This window comes from Netta rufina (genome assembly GCF_964035555.1).
Source record: "Netta rufina genome assembly, chromosome: 1".
Classification (NCBI taxonomy): domain Eukaryota; kingdom Metazoa; phylum Chordata; class Aves; order Anseriformes; family Anatidae; genus Netta; species Netta rufina.
In genome coordinates this window covers 152,283-173,403 of record NC_140123.1, presented here as the reverse complement: position 1 = coordinate 173,403, position 21,121 = coordinate 152,283, and the positions used below count along the sequence as shown (strand labels likewise).

Sequence of the window (21,121 nt, the reverse complement as noted above, 5' to 3'; positions counted from 1 at the left end):
TGTGAGGGCACAAAGCCAGAGTCAGCATGGGGAGCCAGCAGGGAGGTGGGCATGGTGTTCTGGGATGCTGTGGTGGTGTGCCTTGATGGCTGCCACCACTATGTCTGCCTCTCTGACTACCCCAGCCGTAATGAGGGGCCAGCATGGGGGCCCCTCCCTCTGCATGCACTGTTGGATCAATCTACAGCATGAACCCTATGTAGCAGTTAGCCCCACACACCATTGCTGGGGTCGATGGCGATGTCAGGGCTGGGCACAGCCAGGTGGAAGGTGACATCCCCGTTGCTGCCAGAGTCTGGGTCAGTGGCACTCACAGTGAGAAGGATGCTGCCTGCAGGTGTGTGCTCTGGCAACGTCACCTGGAAAAGAAGAAAGCCCCAGTCAAAATCGTGTCCCTCTGTGGGCATCTGTTCCTGCTTGACTGGATCTGGCCAGCAAAGCTGGGAGAAGGTCTGGGCTGGCCAGGGCAGCCATGGCCAAAGTAGCTCACTTCCTCGCTGACCAGGGCCTTCCCACCTCTGTACCAGGGCCACACACTTGAGGTCACCTGTCCCATATGCATGACACCTAGCATTGTAAGTGTGACTTCTGAGAAACTTCAGCATCCAGTTATTCATCCTTTTCTCTACCATCCTCTGCTATGCTGAAAAACGTATTAGATGATATTATTTTTTATATTTATTTTTTTTTCTATAAAAGGTATTTTACTCAACGCAAAACACCTCTCATCCTCTTGTGCCAAACAACATGTACAAACAGGCAGTCTTCCACTGGTCTGCTCTCCCAACCTTCAAGCATTTCTGTGTCTTCCTAACTTCTTGCATCTCTGCTCCAGAGATACATCACATGGTACTGGTCAGCTTTTGTCCATTTACCTCCCTATGGGGCCTCTGGCCAGGCCTCACCAGAAACACGTCAGCCTGTGACCCATCTCCCACCAATCTTGGCCTTCCTGCTGCTCCTACTTATTCTGGCATGTACCATCTGCATGCAGCTGTGCAGGCCTGCAGCTGCTGATCCCAGTGCCGTGTGCCTGGTTTTAGCTTCCTGTTCACACTGCAGTGACAGCAGGAGGTGTGTCAGGATGTGGATAGAGGCTCAGGAGGAGAAGGGCCGGGATGGGCTCAGACCCATCCTTGAGGGGATCTCTGTGCCTCCTAAGCCCAGGTGAGCCAGGCAGTGTGCAGGAGCAGCACAGGGGCTTATGCAGGGGAGCCAGCACGTGCGTGTTCAGGTGCGTGTGTGTACAGTACCTGGTAGAAGCCCTGGCTGAAAGACGGTGCGTTGTCATTCACATCCTCCACGACAACGGTGAGGTTGGCCTCGGTCTCATGGCGGGTGTCAGAGGCACGCAGGGTAAGGGTGTAGTGGCTGCGTTGCTCGTAGTCCAGTGGCCCCGTAAGGGCAATGCGTCCCCCATACCGCAGCACACTGAATGTGCCCAGAGCATCACCATCCAGCACGAGGGTGTAGGAGAGTGTGGGGCCCGAGTCCACATCGTTCCCTGTCAGCTGTGCTATCTGGGTGCCTAGCAGTGTGTCTGAGGAGAGGCAAGGCATGAGCAAGCAGCCCCATCTCCTCAGAAGAGAACCCAGCTCACGTGGGGGAACCAGCCTGAGCACTGGGGATAAGGGAGACGTCCTAGTGGTCAAGGAGCAGGTCTTGGGAACCAGGCAGGAGGACTGGGCAGGTGTACCAAGGGCAGAGAGCCAGCAGGCCACTCATGCAGCCAGAGCCCCCATGAAGTGGGCAGAGACCAAGGAGAAGTTGCGGGTTCAGCTGGTTCCATCAGGACACAGCTGCTGCATCACAGACAGCCATACAACCCCCAGCTCCAGGACATGACAAACAGGGCAGTGGCGAAGGGCTTGGGGAAGCTCAGCCAGCGGGTCAGCACAAGCCATCCCTCATCAAGGGAATGAGCAAGCCTCTCTGGGGCCTCTCCCCCACCCACAGGTGTTTATCATGCTTCAGCTCCTGCCACTGCTGGACACACTGACCTATGGGGCTGAGCTGCACTTACTTTCTGGGACCCGCACCTCCCAAGGAAATGGGATGGTGGGGCTATTGTCATTGATGTCCATCACCACAACGGTCAGTGTTGCTGAGCCCACAAGAGGAGGTGTCCCTCTGTCCATTGCTGTTACCACCAAACTGTGGAAAAGCACAAGGGCACGGCACAAGGTTCACAAATGTGGCCATATGTGTGAGGGACAGTACGTGCATGCACAGCATCTGGAACATGGTGCAAGGCGGCACTGCACATGTGTGCAGGGTTGGAGTGTGTACACATGGTAGTAGAACTACGTACAGCATCTGGAGTATATGGGGCAATGGATATGTGCAGAGCATCTGGAGTACACGTGGGTCAGTGGATGTGGGCCCATACGGAATATGGGGCAGCAGATGGATGTACATTTGGGGTTTGTGTTTGGAGGGCAGTGGATTTGTGCCCAGCACTTGGAACATATGAGCAGGCAGGGATGTGGGCACAAGAGTCTGGAGCATGCACAGCCCTGTCATGTGCACATGCATGGTTGGGGGCTTTTGCAAGGGGGTTACAGTGGATGCATCCATAGCATTTTTCACGTATTATATTTTTGCATAGCATAGCATGTGCAAGGGGCAGGAATCTGGAATGTTGGTGAGAAAAGATGTGGGCAGAGTGTGTTGAGGCATGCAAGGAGACAGGTGACAGCATTTGGAGCATATTTGGGAGCTGGGGAATACATGGAGCCTCTGTTTGCATGTAGCAGTGATGTGTATGTGAATGGAACGAATCCCCTAGGCCTCCACGTGCCTTGGAAGAGTGAAGAGAGATTTGAAACATACATATGACAGCAGGAACATAGCCTTGGTGAGTTGGACAAAGTTGTTCCTTGTTCCTTGTATCTGAACCATGCATGTGTAAAAAGGTAGGGGGAGGTTTAAATTCATGGTTTGTAGAGTTTGTCATCACCTTACATGGTTGTGGTTAGGCTGACTGTGGGATGTCAAGAATGTGCACATGCGGTGAGGGACCTAGAGGACTTGGGCTGAATGCAGAGGGACTTGCAAGAGGGCTGAGATAGCTTCTGGAGGGCATGTGGCAGAGCAGGAGGGTGCAATGTGTGGGAATGGGAAGGGACTGAACAGATACGGTCTGGATTAAGCAGGCAGGAAAGAGAATGGATGCAGCTACTGAAGAGTCCACTGCCCCCTTCACAACCTTTTCAGATTTGTGAAATCCAGGCTGAACAGAGCGCAGGCTCATCTCATGACTATCTGCCATGCCCTCAGTGCCATTTGCTACACATGCTACTACTAAGTCTGAGTTCCTGCTGTTGTTTGGCAATGGCTTTGGGTGGCACCAAGTAACAGACTATCCTCTGCAGCCTTGGGGATGCTGCTCCTATGCCCCTCTCATACCTACAGTACAAGTTGTTCCGGCCCTACTCACCGGGTCTGTGACCAGATCTCCCTGTCCAGGATGGCAGCAGTAGTGATAGTGCCGGTCTGAGGATCGATGTGGTACAAGCCTGTCATTGGCAGGGACTGGTTAATAGCATAAGTCACCTGCCCATTCACTCCTTGATCCAGATCATCTGCCAGGACCTGCAAAGCCACAGCAGAGATTCAGCAGTGCAGTTGTGGAGCCCTACAAACTACAGACCTCCAAGGCCAGACCTACAGATTTATAGGTGCCAGCCACGGGCCTATGGCACAGCCCCCCACCTCCTCACCCTGGCAGGGGCAGCCAGGGGCTCAGATGTCCCTGTTTGTGCCCCCAGTGCTACCTGGATGACTGGGGAGTCATAGCCCTGTGATTCCCAGATGAATGCCACATAGTTCTGCAGCTGGAAGCGTGGCAAATTGTCATTCACATCTTGCAGGTTAAGGTTTATGGCCATAAAGCTGAAGGAAGCTGCTGTCTCTGCCTGGACCACAAGGCGCAGCCGGGGGCTGGCCTCGAAATCCAGGCTGCTGGAGTCCTGAACTGAGATGGCACCTGGGGAAACAGCAGGGTCAGGGGGAGAGGGGGTGAGTGAGGAACCAGCACACCCAGTCCCCATCTTCTCTTTTGTTCCCTTACACTCAATCCATCCCTCTGCCCATCCATCCACTCTCAAATAGAGAGAAGTAGTATACTGAGCTCTTCTGAGCCCTCTCCAAATCTCAAGCCTTCTCATCAGCCCTGGTGAGCTACCCTGGTGATAAATCCTGAACACTGCCCTCTGCTAACTTCTGAACTGGGCCTGCAAATTTTTTGGGGAAAGATCCAGTTAGCAGGGACCAAAATTGTGCTAAGAGCTGCATTTGCAACCTCTGGACAATGATGGGATAGCGTCTATGTCCAAATCCTAATACCATTAAATTTACTGGTAGAGGTGTAGACTATGTTCCTGTGCCTTTGGAGGGCTCTGAGACTTGTGATAGCTGAGCAGGCACTGGCAGAGCACAAGTGACCTTCCCTTGCTGCTTCCCCAAGTGGTCCTGCTGCTGTACCTGAATTGGGCTGGATAAGGAAAGCATTCTTTTCGTTGCCACTGATGATGCTGTATGTGATGCGCCCGGAAGAGCCCCCTGTGTGCACAGCTTGGATGCTAGCGACAGCAGTACCTGTAAGGGAGGGAACAATGTTGAAGGGGCAGCAGAGTCTCAGGGCAGGTGCCAGAGGTCAGGGGCACATGCTGTACTAGAGGAACATGGCCCCGCCTGAGGATACTGTTGCCAAAGGAGGTGAGAGTCAGGACTTCTAGGGCCTGTCTGCAGCCCTTCTATGGTCTCACTGAACCCTGCAGACCTTCCAGGAGCATCTGTGCACCTGTGACCCACAGGATTACCACCCTCAATACCCTGGGCACCAGTTAGGCCCTGCTGTCCCCTGGATATACACAAAGCACGATGACTTCCAAAAACCCTGCAGTGCTCCCCAGTCTAAATATCCCTCTTCCTCCCCATCTTCTCCCATTTCATCCCAGTCTGTGCCGGGCACTCTGCTCAGCTGATACCTGGGGCAGCATTTTCTGGCAGGGCCACTTCACTGGTGCTCCGGGGAAAGCGCAGCCCTCGGTAGGGCTCTTCCTGCAAATGGATCACCACCACGCCAGTAGAGGAAAGCGCTGGTTGCCCCAAATCTGTGGCCAGGATGAAGAGAGTCCGCTGGCGCTGGCTGAGTGAGCCCAGGGGCTGCAGCAGCTGAATATCCCCTGTGTAGGAGTTGATTGCGAATGCAGAGTTGGGGGTGGCAAGGCGATACAGGATGGAGGCGTTGGCACCTGCATCCCTGTCCTCTGCCCTCATGGTGGCCACAACCTGCTTGAGTGATGTGTGGCGAGACAAGTTGACAGTCAGCGGGCTGTGCAGGAAGGCAGGAGCATGGTCATTGACATCCCGCACTGTGACAGTGACCCGCACAGCTGCACTCTTGGGTTCCCATGGTGCTGAGTCCACAGCCTTGGCAAGGAAGCTGTAACTGGCGTGGCGCTCCCGGTCCAGTGCCTGGACACTTCTGATGCGCCCGCTCTGTGGTTCTACTTGGAACATGCCCAGTGACTCATTGCCCAGATAGTAGGTAACCTGCCCATTGGTGCCCTCATCAGGGTCCTCAGCTTCCAGCTGCAGAACCAGGGCACCAACAGGCAAGTCCTCTGGCACCTCCACCACATAACTGGCCTGAGCAAAAACAGGTGCATTGTCATTTAGGTCCAACACCCGCACGTTGACTGACATGGTGGCACTGCGTGGAGGGGTACCATGGTCTTGCACCACCACTGTGAGGGTGTAGAAAGCAACTTGCTCCCTGTCAAGAGCACGTGCAGTGGAGAGGACACCTGAGACAGGGTCTAGGATGAAATCTTGCCCAGGGTCTCCATCTGGAAAAGAAGACAGGGAACAGCAAGACAGCGTTACTGTAACCTGAGGTTGGCACAAGGAGGGACCTAACTTATGCTGCGTGGAGGGACAGCATGAAGTCCATCCCAGTGTGGCCTGCCAGAGAGGGTAGAGTGAACTGTTCTTTGTAAGTCCCTAGTGGGACTTAAGTGGGACTGAACCTGCTTGGTCCAGCCGTGTGTGTGTATGTGTAAGAACTGGATCCACCAGCTCACAGAGCAGTGCTGTTGCCACAGATAATGCCTGGTGTAACAACAAAGACATCTCACTTAACAAGCTGTAAATTCAACAGGCCAGAGCAGGTAAGAGAGGTGTGGAACTAATTTGAGCCTGAGGAACCAGAGAGAGCCTGGGGAATGAGGCAATGTGGCCTGTGCACATTTACCGGGGGCAGTGAAACTAGAGGGTTGAGAGGAAGCAGTAGCAACATATGGTCTGGAGCAGGAGAGAGCTGATGTGGAACGGGAATTGCCACAGGTGATGCTTCCAAGAGCTCCTAGCAAGCCTGGGTGAACAGCTGCTACCAACCACCAAGAACAAAACTACAGAGCTCTCTCTGTCCCTATGCTCCTCACCTGCCACACGGTACTCCAAGCGCCCATTCTCGCCTCCATCAGGATCGGTGGCCCGCAGGGTGTAGAGTGCTACGCAGCTTTGGTTCTCAGGGACCTCCACAGACCAGGATTCACTCTCTAGGTGTGGTGTGTGGTCATTCTCATCCCCTACTGTTATCCGCACAGTTGCCTTGGAGAGGTTGGGGGGCAGGCCACCATCCCGTGCATAGACTGCAGGAACACAGCAAGAGTGCTGCAGAGTACCCTGCTAACTGGGAGCTACTACCAAGGCTGTCACATGCAAGTCACAGACAATTACAGGGGAGCCAGGCATGGGATCACTGGCATTCCTACATGCTCAAACCACCCAACAACCCTGCATGCTCTGCAATCCCTCATCACTTCCCATGGCCTGCCCGCCTCGCAACACCACCCTTCCCCAGCAGTGAGGAGCACTCATCTGTCTTCTCTGTGCTCCCTATAACCCACCCTGCCATGTCTGCTGCTCCCTCTCATGCACTAGCACAGCCATACCCATCAGCACATGCTGCTCCTGCTCCTCACGGTCCAGGGCATGTGTAGTGACAATAAGCCCCGTCTGTGGGTGGATGGAGAATGGTCCCCCAGAGAGAACCCCATAGGTCACCTGCCCATTGGCACCTGCAGGGAGGAGTACATTTGAGGGCAGCCCAGCAGAAATGCCAAGAACCTCTCACTTGGCTCCCAGCCCCGCACCTCCTTCCTCCCAGCCTTCCCATCCAGGGGGCAGACAGACTGTGGAGGAGGATGCTCTCACTGCCTGCCAAGTAAAGGTGTGGGCAGAGATGTGTGGTGGAGGGAGGTCCCAGCCCAGCCCAGCTTGTGGAAGGGAAAATGGGATAAGGAACCTCCAAGGAACAAAGCCCATTGACTTGTGAAGTAAAGGGAATCAATCTCTGTTCTCATTCTCAGATTTTCCCAGGGTCCATCCCATCCCTCTTTACCAGGCCAGGTGATGGTTCCTCCCTCCATGGACACCCAGGCTCTCCAAACCAGATGGGAGGGAGCAGAGTGCACCTTGTCCTGCAAGTTGCATCCCAAGAAGGGCTCCTGACCAAACTGGGCAGCTCACTCTTGCCCTGCATCCTCACCCAGGTCCCGGTCTGTGGCCAGCACCTGCAGTACAGGGCTGCCAGCTGGCAGGTTCTCCATGATGTGTGCTTCATACTCAGGCTTCTCAAAACTGGGAGCCTCATCGTTGACATCCAGAACCAGCACAGAGAGTAGCTGTGTGGCTGAGCGGCGTGGGAAGCCATGGTCTGTGGCCACCACAGTCAGGTTGTGCTGCACCACCTCCTCCCGGTTCAGTGCCCGCACAACAGAGAGCGCACCTGCAGACAGGGGAAGAGGGATGATCTGGGACTGCATGCCATCAGGGCCAACCACTCCCTGGACAGAGGTGTCACAAGGCTGCAGGCACTGGGGTGAGCCAGGGTCTTGAGAGACAGCAGGGTCACGCCAGCCAGGTGCTATGCTTGGGGCTGTCCACACCCTGTAAGTCCTTCTTACCTCCAGGTGATCAGTAATCCCCAGCCCACACTCTCCTTCTGTGCACCATGCTACATCCCCACATGTGCCTGCACCCTCCTCAGCCCCCACATTCCCAGTGTTTCTGCTGCCCACCCTGCATCCTCCCAGGCCCTCACCAGTGCTGGGGTTAAGGTGGAAGCGGCCATCACTGTTGCCTGCTCGTAACGAGTAGCTCACTCGCCCATTCTCTCCCAAATCGTTGTCCTGGGCCACCACGTGCAGAGCCACGAACCCAGTTGGCTGATCCTCCATGACGCTGACAGCAGCAGGTGACAGAAACACGGGTGCATTGTCATTCTCGTCAGTCACAAACACACGGGCCGTCACAGCTGCCGAGCGGCGCTGACTGACATTGCGTGCCTGGTCTGTGGCCTCCACCACCAAGAGGAAGGAGGCAGCAGCCTCCCGGTCAAGGCCCTGGCGAAGGGTCAGCAGTCCCGATCGGCTGTCAAGTTGGAACGGGGCCCCAGGGGGCTCCTGGCGCAGCAGGGCATAGCGCACCTGGCTGTTGGGGCCCACGCCATCCCCATCCAGCGCCTGGAAGGTGAAGATGGACGAACCAGCCTGCACGTTCTCGGGCACCACAATGGTGATGGGGTCTTCAGGGAAGGTGGGTGCCTGGTCATTGCAGTCCTGCACATGGATCTGTACCAGCACCAGTCGGCTGGAAGGATAGCCATGCTGTGTGTCCTCAGCACTCACCTGAAGCATGTGCCGTGCCCCGGCTTCATAATCCAGCTCCTGGGCAGCGTAGATCTCCCCTGTCACACTGTCAACAACAAAGGTGCCATCCCCACCACCTCCTACCACTGTGTAGGTCAGCTGTCCTCGTGCAGGGGCATCTGGGGGTGCCACTGAGCCGATCACAGACCCTGGCTTGACCCCCTCGAGAGGGTGCAGTGTCAGCACGGTGGCATCGGGCCGGGGCAGCACACGGGAGGATGGCAGCACCTGAGAGGAGAGGCAGCAGTCAGGGGTGCATACCAGGATCTTGCATGTTGGGGAGGCAGGGTGGGGAGGGGGGCTCTTGGGGAGCCAGTGGACATGGGGCCTGAGGAGTGCAGGTGTATGAAGGCAAGGTCACAGGTCTTGTGGCCTAACAGATGAGTAACAACCTGAAAAACATGCTGAGAAGGAGCACAGGTTTGACAGGATGAAAGACAAGCTTCACCGGAGGAACTAGAATAAGTAAGGACAGACAGAGCTGCTGAATGAGCAGAGAAGGCTCAGGTATATCAATGTATACAAATATCTGAAGAGAGGGTGTATGGAAGATGGAGCCAGGCTCTTTTCTGTGGCACCCAGTGATGAGAGAGCAGGCACTGGGCACAAGGCTGTGAATGTTGTCTACCCTCCAGTTGGAGGCTGGTCACAAGTTGCATCCATCTTGGCTCAGTATTAGGGCCAGTTCTTTTTAATAACTTTGTCAATGATCTGGACAAGGGGAGTAAGTGTACCTTCAGTAAGTTTGCAGGTGACACAGAGTTGGGCAGGAGTGTTGATCTGCTCATGGGCAGGAAAGCTTTACAGCAGGATCTGGATAGTCTGGATTGATGAGGCGAAGACAACTGTATGAAGTTCAACAAGGTTAAGTGCTGGGTCCTACCACCCTATGGGTCACAAAAAACCCATGCAATGCTACAGGCTTGAGGAAGGCTGGAGAAAAGCTGCCTGTCAGAAAGGAACCTGGGGGTATCGGTTGATAGCAGACTCAACATGAGTCAGCAGTGTGCTCAGGTGGCCAAGAAGGCCAATGACATCCTGGCTTGTATCAGAAATAATGTGGCCAGCAGGACTAGGGAAGTGATTGTCCCTCTGTATTCAGCTCTGGTGAGGCCACATTGAGTTCAGCTTGGGGCCCGTCACTACAAGAAAGACATTAGGGTGCTGGAGCATGTCCAAAGAAAGGCAACGAAGGTAGCGAAGGATCTAGAGAACAAATCTTATGAGGAATGGCTGAGGGAACTGGGGTTATTTAGCCTAGAGAAGAGGAGGCTCAGAGGAAACCTTACCGCTCTCTACAACTACCTCAAAGGAGGTTGTAGTGTGGGGGGTCAATCTCTTCCCCCAAGTAACAAGCAACAGGAAATAGGAAATGACCTCAAGTTGCACCAGTGTAGGTTTAGATTAGATAATAATACTAGATTAATACTAATACTAGAGTAATTAAATTATTTAAATTATTTAAATTAATTAAATTACTAGATTAATACTAATACTAGATTTTTTAAAGAAAAAAATCGTCACTGAAAAGGTGGTTAGACAATGGAAGAGGCTGCCAAGGGAGGCGGTGGAGTCTCCATCCATGGAGGTCTTCTAAAGCCACCTGGATGTGGTTGTTGGCAAGTGGCTCTGGGTGGCCCTGCTGGAGCAGGCGGGGGTTGGACCAGATACCTCCAGCCTCAGCCGCGCTGTGATTCTGTGACTGGGTTAGACACTGTAATAGAAACAGATGCCACCAGAAACAATTCTGCAAAACATAAGCAAGAGTGGGCAAGAAGAGAAGTAATGCTCATTCAGATGAGAGGTGCAGAGAAGAAAGACAACATAGTGTGATCTGAAGCTAAATAAATACTATTACTGCTTTTATTAAAGATTGTGAAGTTAATTCAGGGATGATGTACACCTGTGGATGGGAGTGAGAGAAAGTAATTGTGTCATCTGAAGGGAAAACATGTTGAAGAACTCAGTGCATTCTTGTCAAGGAGTTGGGGAAAAATGAAGTCCAGCAAAACTGTCAACTCAGAGGAGTATCAGAACTAGTGACTGCCAAGCAAATAGCTACATTATGGGCATGCAAACTAGCACTTCAGGGACAAAAAGCGTGTCAGCCTGGTCTCAGCACTTTGAAGGCCAAGGAACTTGAAAAACAAGAACAGTTAGACATGGCATAAAAAGGAAATAGTTTTAAAATGTATTGCAGAATGGCTAAAGGCAGATGTGCCAGGCTAACACAGTACTTCTCTCCTCAAACACAAAGGAAACACAGTAGATCTAATTTAATATAATAATAAAAGAAAGCTGTGTACGTTAAAGGTTTGCTGACAGAGTTAGAGGGCACTGCCAGTACAGAGAAAGAACAGAACATCAAACGAAGAGAGTCAAGTGACCATGGGAACTGCAACAATGGGGACAGGATGTGAAATGGTGTACTGTGAAAGTGCATTGACTGGGGGGGGGGAAACAGAGTCTCTGCTGTAAAATTAAATTCATTACTAACAACAGAGAAAGGACTCAGCTATCTGAGCCAACACGCCAGACGGTGAGTGCAAAAGCTATGCATACATGAAGAAATTCCTGTACATCAAGAGAAATGTTTTCAGTAGATGCTGGGAAGAATTAATGCCTCTGGGCAGGGGACTTCTAAGGTTGTCTCTGCAACAACATGTGTAGGACTGGGATGGCTGTCCCAGTCTGCAGAAGAAAAATGTTTACTACTAATGCTGATGCTGACCACTTTACGAATGAGAGCATTTATGAATGAGTGGCAGCTAGTCTCTTCCCATCCCGTGTTCTCCACCACTATGGTGGGGCTGGAGCAACAGTTGAGCAAGGGCAGAGGGTGCCCTGGGATGAAGGTGGTGGAGGGCAAGAAGGGTATGGAGGAAGGCTGCCAAGTAGCAGAATGGTGTCCTCCAAGAGATGAGCAAGGGGTGGATGGTACAGGGACGAGAGCAGCTGGGGTGCTGGATACCTGAATGCGGATGATGGCCGAGGTACTGCGGGGCACCGTGCCCCGGTCACTGGCTGTCACAGTGAAGATATACTCAGCACGGTCAGACCGGCGTAGCACTGTGGCAGTCCGCAGCTCTCCAGTGGCCACATGCAGTGTGAAGCGCTCTGCCCAGGCTCCTGCAGAGAGAAGGTGAAATGCTGCAGGGAGAGGCAGAGGAGGGAGGGGCAGAGAACATGCTGGGATGGAGGAAGGACTGTGGCCTGACAGGGCTGGGGCAGTGGTCACCCATCTGCCCACAAGGGTCATGGCTGCACGACAGAGAACAGTGACAGGTAGCCAGGTCAGCAGCTCCTACCTATTAGTGAGTAGGTGATGGTCCCATTCTCACCCTCGTCAGGGTCCTTGGCCTGGAGGGAGGCAACAAGAAGTCCCGACGGCTTCTCTTCCAACACCTGCAGCACAGCCCAGAGAGCAGCTGAGTGTCACAGAGCCATTCCCACCGACCCCAAGCACAGCATCTGTGTCTTCCTACACCCATCCTGCACCTTGCCCAGGGCACAGCCCCCCATCCAAGACCTGAGTCTGCACAACATGGGAAGTTTGCAGCCAAGCAGACAGACAGAGGTCCTGCCCTGCCATCCCCCTGTGCCGCCCAGCTTAACGCAGCTCAGCAGCCTTGGCACATGTTGCAGCAGTGAGCTGCAGGGTGATGGAGGGACACCACCAAAGTTACACCCAAGGCCTCTGCAGCAAAGAAAACCCCCTCTATGCCCATTTGACCCCTTTGGAGGGGAATAGAAATGTTCAAGCTCTGACTAGTGCAGAGGCCACTCACACTGGCGATGGAAAGGGTCCCCTTAATTCCCACCAGCCAGCCCAGGGCAGTTCATGATCAATGGAAATGCATCAGGCAGTTCTTCCTGCATCCAAACACTCCGACTCCTAGGGCTTTTCCCTTCTCTCCTTTTCTTCTAGTTAGCACTACTGACTGGCTGTCTGCAGGCACTTAAGACTACCATTCTGTGTCAGTGCGTCACAGTACCTATAAGGCATGAATTATGCACATCCTCAGCTAACACTACACTCTATGCTTCCTGACAGGGGCCACACGTTAACAGCATTGCATGGAAACTCCTAGAATCATAGAATCACAGAATATCCCAAGTTGGAAGGGACCTGTAAGGATCATAAAGTCCAACTCCTGGCACCATGCAGGTCTAACCCCCAAAAATTCAGACCATATGACTAAGAGCACAGGCTCCTTTAGTGGATACTCACTCCTTTCGTGGATAGTTATGGAAATAGACACATCCCCATTACTGCCCCTCACCATCCATCAGTGTTAGGGGTACCCTCAGCAAACAACCCACACCTGCTGGCAGACCCGTCTCTCCTCCAGTGGTGACTATTTGCACCCATAAACACCTCAACAGTAGAACAGGCAGCCCACTTGGCACAGATTCTCTGATCTCTTTCTCACCAATATGATGCTGTCACAGACCAAATTCACATCCTACAGCACAAATCATCCTCACAGACCCAGCTGTGCTCTCTGATCTCTGTGTGGTACCGCTTCAATGCATGCATACACAGGACAAATGCAATCCAAGAAAGAGTCCAAGGAAAGAGTCTGCAAGCTTTTGAGAGGAGGCAAGTGTTAATGTTGTTGCACAAGCTGCTGGCACCACGCTGGTGGCGCTCACAGAAGGGGAGCGGGGGCGGAGGGGGACAACAACCAGAGGAGCTGGACTTGTTTAGCTGGGCCAAACAGTGATGTGACTGCACTCTGTAAACATAGAGGAAAGGGGAGGGAAATTCCAAGGAGAGAGAGGAGCTATTTAAGCAAAAACACAATATTGGCACAAGAACAAATGAGTATAAAGTGGTCAGAAATTAGTTTAGGCTGGAAATTAAGAGATGGTTTCTAACTACCAGATCAAGGAATCTGGAACAGCATTTTACAGCAGTGGTGGAGGCAAAGGACCTTCTAAATATAGCTCAGCTGTTTATGAAAAGGACTATCTATGTGGACACCTCTGAGCAGGGCCATGCTTAGGAGGCCCCTTCCAAGCCCTTCTCTGTAACAAGTTGGGACAGGGCTTGCCCCCATACTGTTCATAATCACCTTCGAAGATACAAGGGGCTCCAACTTCATGCACATGGTCACACTGCCCTTCCACCAGAAATCAAACTCCACTTGAGGAAAGCAGTGACTCAGTGGGTGAGTTAAAAAAGCAGCATCCACACAGGCTCCATTACAAATGACATTTCAGGTGCACAAACAGAGAAATAAATAGCAATAGAAGTGGTTCTGCCTCTGCAAAAACCTCCACCTTAGTAAAATTACCACCAGGCAGGCTTGTCCAGGTCAGATGTCCACCCTCCAAGACGGCTGTTGCAAATACCAACCTGGTCCAAAGAAAACTGTCTCAACTAGAGGCACAACTCAAACAGTGGCTGGCAGTGGATAGAGAAGATGCAAGAAGTAGGGTACGTATGGAATAATTCTCCTGTGAAACCTTCCCAGCTTCCACCAGTCTGTGTCTAAGTCACTTCCTGAGCCACAGATCATATTTTTGTTCAACAGCCTTTGCTGGATTTTTTTCTTTCCATGAATTCATCTAATTTTGAACCCATGCAACTTTTGGCAATGATTTCACATTTTAATTATGTTCTGCATGAAAAAGTACTGCCTTTGTTTATTTTAAACCTGCTGCCCGGTCATTTCCTGAAGCTGCCTAGTTTTTGTATTGTGAAAAGTGCAACCTCTAATTTCCCCATGACTCGCTCTGTGCCGCTCAATGTACACCTCTGTCATATTCCTGCAGTATCTGTCATGCCAAAGAATGTTCAAGTATTTTCTCTCTGCATGGAAGCCATTATCTACTAGAGATCACATTAACACTCTTTTCTGAGCCTTTTATAGCACTACTGCTTATTCAATGAAATGACTATAATACATATAACTGCTTGAGAGAGTCCAGCACAGAGCCACAAGGATGATTAAGGGAGTGGAGCATCTTCCTTACGAGGAAAGGCTGGGTCTCTTTAGCTTGGAGAAGAGGACACAGGAGTGACCTTATTAATGTTTATAAATATGTAAAGGGTGAGTGTCAAGAGGATGGAGCCAGGCTCTTCTTGGTGACACCCGATGACAGGACAAGGGGCAATGGGTGTAAGCTGGAACACAGGAGGTCCCGCTTAAATGTGAGACAAAAATTTTTCACGGTGAGGGTGACAGAACACTGGAACAGGCTGCCCAAGGGGCTTGTGAAGTCTTCTTCTCTGGAGACATTCAAAACCTGCCTGGACATGTTCCTGTGTGACATGATTTAGGTGTTCCTGCTCCAACAGGGGGACTGGACTAGATGATCTTTCAAGGTCCCTTCCAATCCCTAACGTTCTGTGATTCAGTGATTCTGTGAAGGCACAATAGAATGTACACAGAATTTGAGATGAGTTTTTCTCTCAGTCTCTGTTCATTTTCTAATAAAATACAGCATTTGATTCGCCTTTTTGACTGCTGCTGAGTCCTGAGCTGATATTTTCACAAAGTATTTACAGCGGTACCTTGATCTTCTTCCTAGACTTCAGTTGCCTTTTCAGAGCCCATCACTATGTAAGTGAAATTCATATTGCTTTTTGCCATGTATATTAGCACTCTCTACTTAGCAACAATGAATGCCATCTCCCATTTTTCCTCTCATTGCATTTACCTGCCCTCAGAACTCCAAATACACCTCAGCCTTGCTGTGTCTCCTCAAGGATGCACATGCTTTTGTGGTATCTTTGCAAGAGAAGAGACCTGAGCTCCAGCAGAACACTCCCATTGTTTCATGGCCCAGACGATGGAATCCACTGCAGCACACTTGTGCTGCCGGTGTCCCCACACATAAGCAAGGACATTTAGCAGACTGCGGAGAGTGCTAGCAATGCCATTCCGCAGAGCCTGTTCTGTTACACCCAGCAGTGTAATGGCCAGCTGGCCCTGGCCTGCAGGAGTGATCCAAAGGCCAGTGCTCAGAGAGTGCATGAGACTAACTTTGCCTTCCCTTCCTCCACCAAGCCCTGAGAGATGCTATCATACAGTCCACGCCTTCCCAGACAGATCTGCAAGCGGAATGTCAGATGGACAGGCACGAGAAAGTCTGGGCAAGGGGAGCTGTGGATGGAGCAGGAAGGGAAGCAGTAACCATCAGGGCAGGCCTGACCAGAGCTGTAGCACCTCAGGCCATGTCAATGGCCTCCCAGCTGCAGCAGCGACCTGCCAGCACAGCCTGGCCCTGGCAGGACCTGCAGCATGGGAAAGGCTCCCATCACCAGGATGTTTAAAACCCAGTGGGACACAAGTGGCTTTGAGCAGGCTGCCTGAAGTGCTGTAAGGATGCAGTGCAACTGCATCCTTTCAGTTGTAGGTGCTCCCCATTCCATACAGAATGAGGACAGGGTCTATATCGCCCACCATCCATCACTGCTGGTGTCCTGGCCACAGAAGGTGCTCCAGAGGGGCCACAGCAGAGCAGGGCTGGGAGATGAGGTCTGGTCCTTACCACTTTTCTTCAGCAGCACAGACATAGCTCAGTCCACAGCACACTGGGAGCATGGGTGACCACAGCCACCAGGCCATACTGAGAAGGAAAGCTGGGTTGGAGACCATCACAGATTCTCAACAACCTGGGCAGTGCTTTCTTGACCTCCCAGAAACCTCAGTGGCTATGCTGAAAGTCCTGAGACCCAGAAGATAAATGCACCCCATGCCTGCCTGCTTGTGAGCATTTTACTCCTGGGTCTGCTGGCTCAGGTTTGGGGCTCCCCTTCACCTTTCCTCCTTGCAAGCAGCTGTGAGCCAAGAGCTTCTGCCTGCTTCTCAGTCCTATTGGCACCAGAGCCCTTTGCAGTCCCCACTCTGTGTACAAGGAGGCCTCTATTTCCCAAGGGCATGCCCATCTTAGCACATCTCCCTCAGATTTGCCAGACTGCCCTGGCTGCTGCATGGGTGCAACCTGTGACTGCTCTCCCACCCTGAGACTCTGCTGTGTGCCCTTCCCCTACCTGCCCCCAAGCCCAGAGGCTACCATGCTGCTGCCCCACTAGGACCTCAGCCTGCTGCACCTACCTGCACAGGCAGTTCCTGACCACTGGCCACATGAAGGAAAGCAGGAGTGTTGTCATTTTCATCCAGGACAGTGACATAGATGGTTCCTGTGGCACTGCGGGGTGGTGCTCCTCCATCCTGCACAATCACCAACAGTTGGTAGCTGGACTGCTGCTCGCGGTCTAGGCTGTGCTTGGTGCTGAGCTCCCCTGTGAGGGAGAAATCCTCTTTAGAGAAGGGCCTGTGCTCAAGCATGTTGCTGGGGAGCCCAGCACTGCAGGGGTAGGAAGATGATTAATTTGTTGTGATACTGGCCTGGCCTGCATCACTTTCGACCTGCCCTGGGTATTTTCCCCAGCCAGCCCCAGCCCAAGAAACCAGGGGGACTCTCACCTGTCTGTGTGTGGATAAGGAAGTTGGGCTCATGCTGAAGCAGACGGTAGGTGAGACGGCTATTCTGTCCAGCATCCCGGTCACTTGCCATCACCCTTCCCACACTGCTACCGGGAGCCTGATTCTCAGGAACAGTGAAGAAGTAACGCTCCTCACTCAGCCGAGGGCTGTTGTCATTCTCATCAGTGATGCTGATTCGTACAGTGCTGGTGCCTGTTTTCCGGGCTTCCCCCCCTGTGGCACTGCCTCCTGCCGATGCCAGCACTGTGAGCACATACAGGTCCCGTGTCTCCCGGTCCAGGGCACTTTTGACATACAGCCAACCACTCTCGGGCATGATGCCAAAGCTGGCAGCATCCCCATCTGCACGCAAGTGGTAGGTAAGGGTCATGGCTTCTGCATCGCGTGCCAGGGCCCGCACCTGCAGGAAGCGAGTGGAGACAGGCACACCTTCCCGCACCTCCACACGATAGGTGAGTGTGTCAAAGATGGGCCCATTGTCATGCTCAGCTTGCACATGCACCAGGAGTGTGAAGGTGGAGCTGAGCTGGGGAACTCCACTGTCTCGGGCCACAATGGCCAGCCTGTATGCTGCGCTGGCTTCATACTGCAGTGCCCCGACCAGTCGCACTGCCCCTGTTGAGCGCTCAACACTGAAGGTGCCATCACCTCCTGACACAAGCTCAAAGTTCACCTGACCATTGGCACCACTGTCACGGTCCTCAGCCTGCAAAGTGTACACTGTAGTCCCAGGCTCTGTGGCTTCTGGCAGCAGAATGGAGTCAGAGGTGGCTGGGAACACTGGTGCATTGTCATTCACATCTGACACAGAGATTTTCACACGGGTGTTGCTATAGGCAGGGGGTGAACCACTTCGGGCCTGGACATCTAGAATGAGGACTGCCTGAGACTCATGATCAAGAGGCAGGCTGGTGCGGAGCTGCCCAGATCCAGAGTCAATGGAAAAATAGCCATGAGGATCCCCCGAGGAGATGGAATAAAAGATGTCATCGGCATGACCTGCAGATAGGGAAATGAAGACAGAAGGAATGATTTGTGTACCTGGCCCACCTCCTCAGCCTGCTACAGACAGCAGCAGGGTCGGACATTGCTGTTTAGGGCAGACTCTGGTCTGGAGATATAGAGCAGCACTGTGCATGTTTGTGTGCATGGTGTGTGTGTACACAAAGCATGTTTGAGAGCAAGTACTGGAACAGAATGACAATCTTGGGGTGCACATTCAGATGTGCATGCCTTTGAGCATGCATGGAGCTCCCAGAATGGGGTTGCTCTCTGAGGAAGTGTGATACCAGACTTTCAAAACAATGCAGGAACAGTGGAAAGTGACTGCATATAAAAGTGCCAGGCCCATACCTGGAGGATTCTGGGCACGGACAGCCCCCACGTTGGTGCCCTGCAAAATGTCCTCAGGCACTGTGAAGAAGTACTGGGCTTGCTCAAAGATGGGGGGCGAGACTGTGCCCTCTACGATGCTGATGTTCACTCGGGCATTTGGCTGTGCCTGTAGGCCTCCTCCATCTTGTGCAGAGATCACCAGCTGCACCAGGGTGTTGGCTTTACCACTCAGGGACCATGAGAGGGAGATGACACCTAGGGAATAAAGATGTTCAGAGGGCACTAAGCCTGCACCCCTACATCACGTGGCACCAGAGCAACAGGACAAACTATAAGCTTGAAATTTGTAGAATCATAGAACGGCGCTTGGGTTGGAAGGGACCTTAAAGATCATATAGTCCCAACACCCATACCACGGGCAGGGATGCCACCAGCTAGATCAGATTGATCTGGAAATGAGAAACCTAAAAGGGTAGCAAACAATGTGTGCCTCAAGGCAACTTGCCATGGAAGAACTGGAGTAAATAGGAACCCTGATGGGAAAAGCTCCCCAAATTCTCCCTTCTCAGCCTCAAGTCTAATCCTGAGCTAAGCAGCAATGAAGGCTGTGACAAGTAAGACAGAGAGCAGGTCTTGGGAGAGGGGAAGGAGGGAACAGAACTTCTGATGTGGGGGCACAGGGCAATGGTCAGGGTGCAGCAGTGGCAGGTGGGATCTGGGCTGTGAGTAGGCTCCTGGAGGAAATGTAGAACTGCAGAACCTTCCAAGACAAATCCTACAAAGGAGGTGGGCCTGCATTAGGATGGCCAGTAGGCCTGTTCTCATCCCAGCCAAATGTTGGCAACCTGGGGACCAATGTGGGCAGACCCTGATGCCTCTGCCAAGCACAGGACACCATCCTGTCCCACTGAGGGCCCCTGGCACCATACACCCATGCACACACCTCCCCAGCAGAAACTGGTCTGATTTTGGTGGCCAAAGAAGGCAAGAGACAAGACAGGCAATGAGAAAGGTTGGACTGTGTGGCTAATAGAGTTATGAGGGAAGAGAGTAAATTGATCAGGGGAGAGGAGGCAACTGGGCAGGGACAAGAAACTAAGCAGGATAAAGCTTCATGAGACAAAACAAGCAGTGTGCAGGAGAAAAGGTGCAGTGAGTTCGGGATGACAATGAAAGTGAGGAAGAAAAAGGGGACAAATAAAGAAGAGAGCAGGAAGCAGAACCAAGGAGTCAGAGATTGAGTCTCAGAATGAGCAGCTGGGAGACCAAGACACTGGGACAAGGAAGAAATGTCCAGGAGAGGAACAGACATATTCTGGTGGCAGCCTGAATTGCTGAGTTGGCCAAACAGAAACATTCAGAATGACTTTCACATCTTCCCACATCCCACTGCTCTGGCTGATGCTTCCTCTGGCTGGCCCTGAGCTCTCTCACCTGTGTCCTTGTTGAGAGAAAAGAGAGGGGGTGAGTTCCCCAAGACAATGCGGTAGGTCACTTTCCCATGCAGACCTTCATCCTTGTCATGGGCAGTAACACGCAGCACAGCTGTACCCGGCATGCTCTGTGTGCTAATGCTGGCAGCATACTCTAGCGGGTAGAACACTGGCCGATTGTCGTTTATGTCCTCCAGGAAAACCTTCACATACACCATGGAGTTCAAGCCACCCTGTGGAAAAAAAACAGATCAGAGATGGGGCAAACAGCAGGGGCAAGGACAATTGTATTCCCTGCACAGTGCTGCGACAGCAGCATTGCATCCCCATTGGCATCTGCAGCACTCACCCCATCAACAGCAGTGATGGTGAAATCATAGGCAGACGTGCCCTCATCACGGTCCAGAGGCTGCACCGTACACAGTTGCCCCGTGTTCTTGTCGATGCTGAACTGTGTGGGGACCACACTGCCGATGCCAGAACCAACAGAGTAGGAAAGGGAGCCAAAGAGGCCGCTGTCAGCATCGGTGGCTGTCACCTGGATAGGAGAAGGCACTACTTAAGCAGGGCAGCACTATTGAGACCACCAGCCTAAGCAGACAGACCCAGCCCACCACCTTCATAACCCATTACTGTCCTCTACTCCACAGCCCACAATTACTGCACAGCCCTCAAAGCTGGCCACAGCAAAGCATACTGACTGTTAATGACTCACTCCTGACATCCTTGTCCCAGACAAGATGACTTCCTCTGCAGCATTCTCTGAAGGAGGACAGGTCCTGCAGGGTCACACGGATTCAGATGGTGCCCTAGGCAGTGGCAGGCAGAAGCAGGCACCCCAGGGTCAGCCTACACTGGCACTTGCCAGGAGGGGACACAGGGCTGGGGAGCACTGCATTGCGGACTTGCAAGAGCTGCACCATGCTTGCTGTCTACAGCGCTGCCATGGGTGCCTGCATGCCAGAGGTGGCTTGTTCCAGGTAAAACCTTTCTTGCAACCCTGGGGCAACATCCACTACCCAGGTCTACAGATTTCCCTTAGCAAAGAAAAAGCCTGTACAGGGGGAGGATGTGGGTGCAAAAAGGTGCAGAGATGCCAAAGATCTAGCAGACAAGCATCCCCCCTGCACCCAGCTTGATCGGCCATCCAGAGACAACCCACACTCATGCA

At 52.6% G+C, this 21,121-nt stretch overlaps 1 protein-coding gene across 1 annotated transcript in view; it reads right to left on the bottom strand.

Annotated features, from left to right (window-relative positions):
• DCHS1 (dachsous cadherin-related 1) overlaps positions 1 to 21,121 on the bottom strand; it is a gene marked incomplete at both ends in the record, with an annotated part of 41,538 nt that overhangs the window by 2,616 nt on the left and 17,801 nt on the right. The window contains 18 exons of the mRNA XM_084305877.1: positions 221 to 359; positions 1,254 to 1,540; positions 2,024 to 2,154; positions 3,440 to 3,594; positions 3,777 to 3,988; positions 4,486 to 4,599; positions 4,992 to 5,855; positions 6,450 to 6,659; positions 6,963 to 7,088; positions 7,559 to 7,798; positions 8,114 to 8,948; positions 11,692 to 11,849; positions 12,029 to 12,125; positions 16,790 to 16,977; positions 17,162 to 18,181; positions 18,536 to 18,772; positions 19,952 to 20,183; positions 20,300 to 20,488. Coding sequence (XP_084162003.1) covers positions 221 to 359; positions 1,254 to 1,540; positions 2,024 to 2,154; positions 3,440 to 3,594; positions 3,777 to 3,988; positions 4,486 to 4,599; positions 4,992 to 5,855; positions 6,450 to 6,659; positions 6,963 to 7,088; positions 7,559 to 7,798; positions 8,114 to 8,948; positions 11,692 to 11,849; positions 12,029 to 12,125; positions 16,790 to 16,977; positions 17,162 to 18,181; positions 18,536 to 18,772; positions 19,952 to 20,183; positions 20,300 to 20,488 — 5,434 coding nt within the window. The remainder of the gene's footprint in view (positions 1 to 220; positions 360 to 1,253; positions 1,541 to 2,023; positions 2,155 to 3,439; positions 3,595 to 3,776; positions 3,989 to 4,485; positions 4,600 to 4,991; positions 5,856 to 6,449; positions 6,660 to 6,962; positions 7,089 to 7,558; positions 7,799 to 8,113; positions 8,949 to 11,691; positions 11,850 to 12,028; positions 12,126 to 16,789; positions 16,978 to 17,161; positions 18,182 to 18,535; positions 18,773 to 19,951; positions 20,184 to 20,299; positions 20,489 to 21,121) is intronic.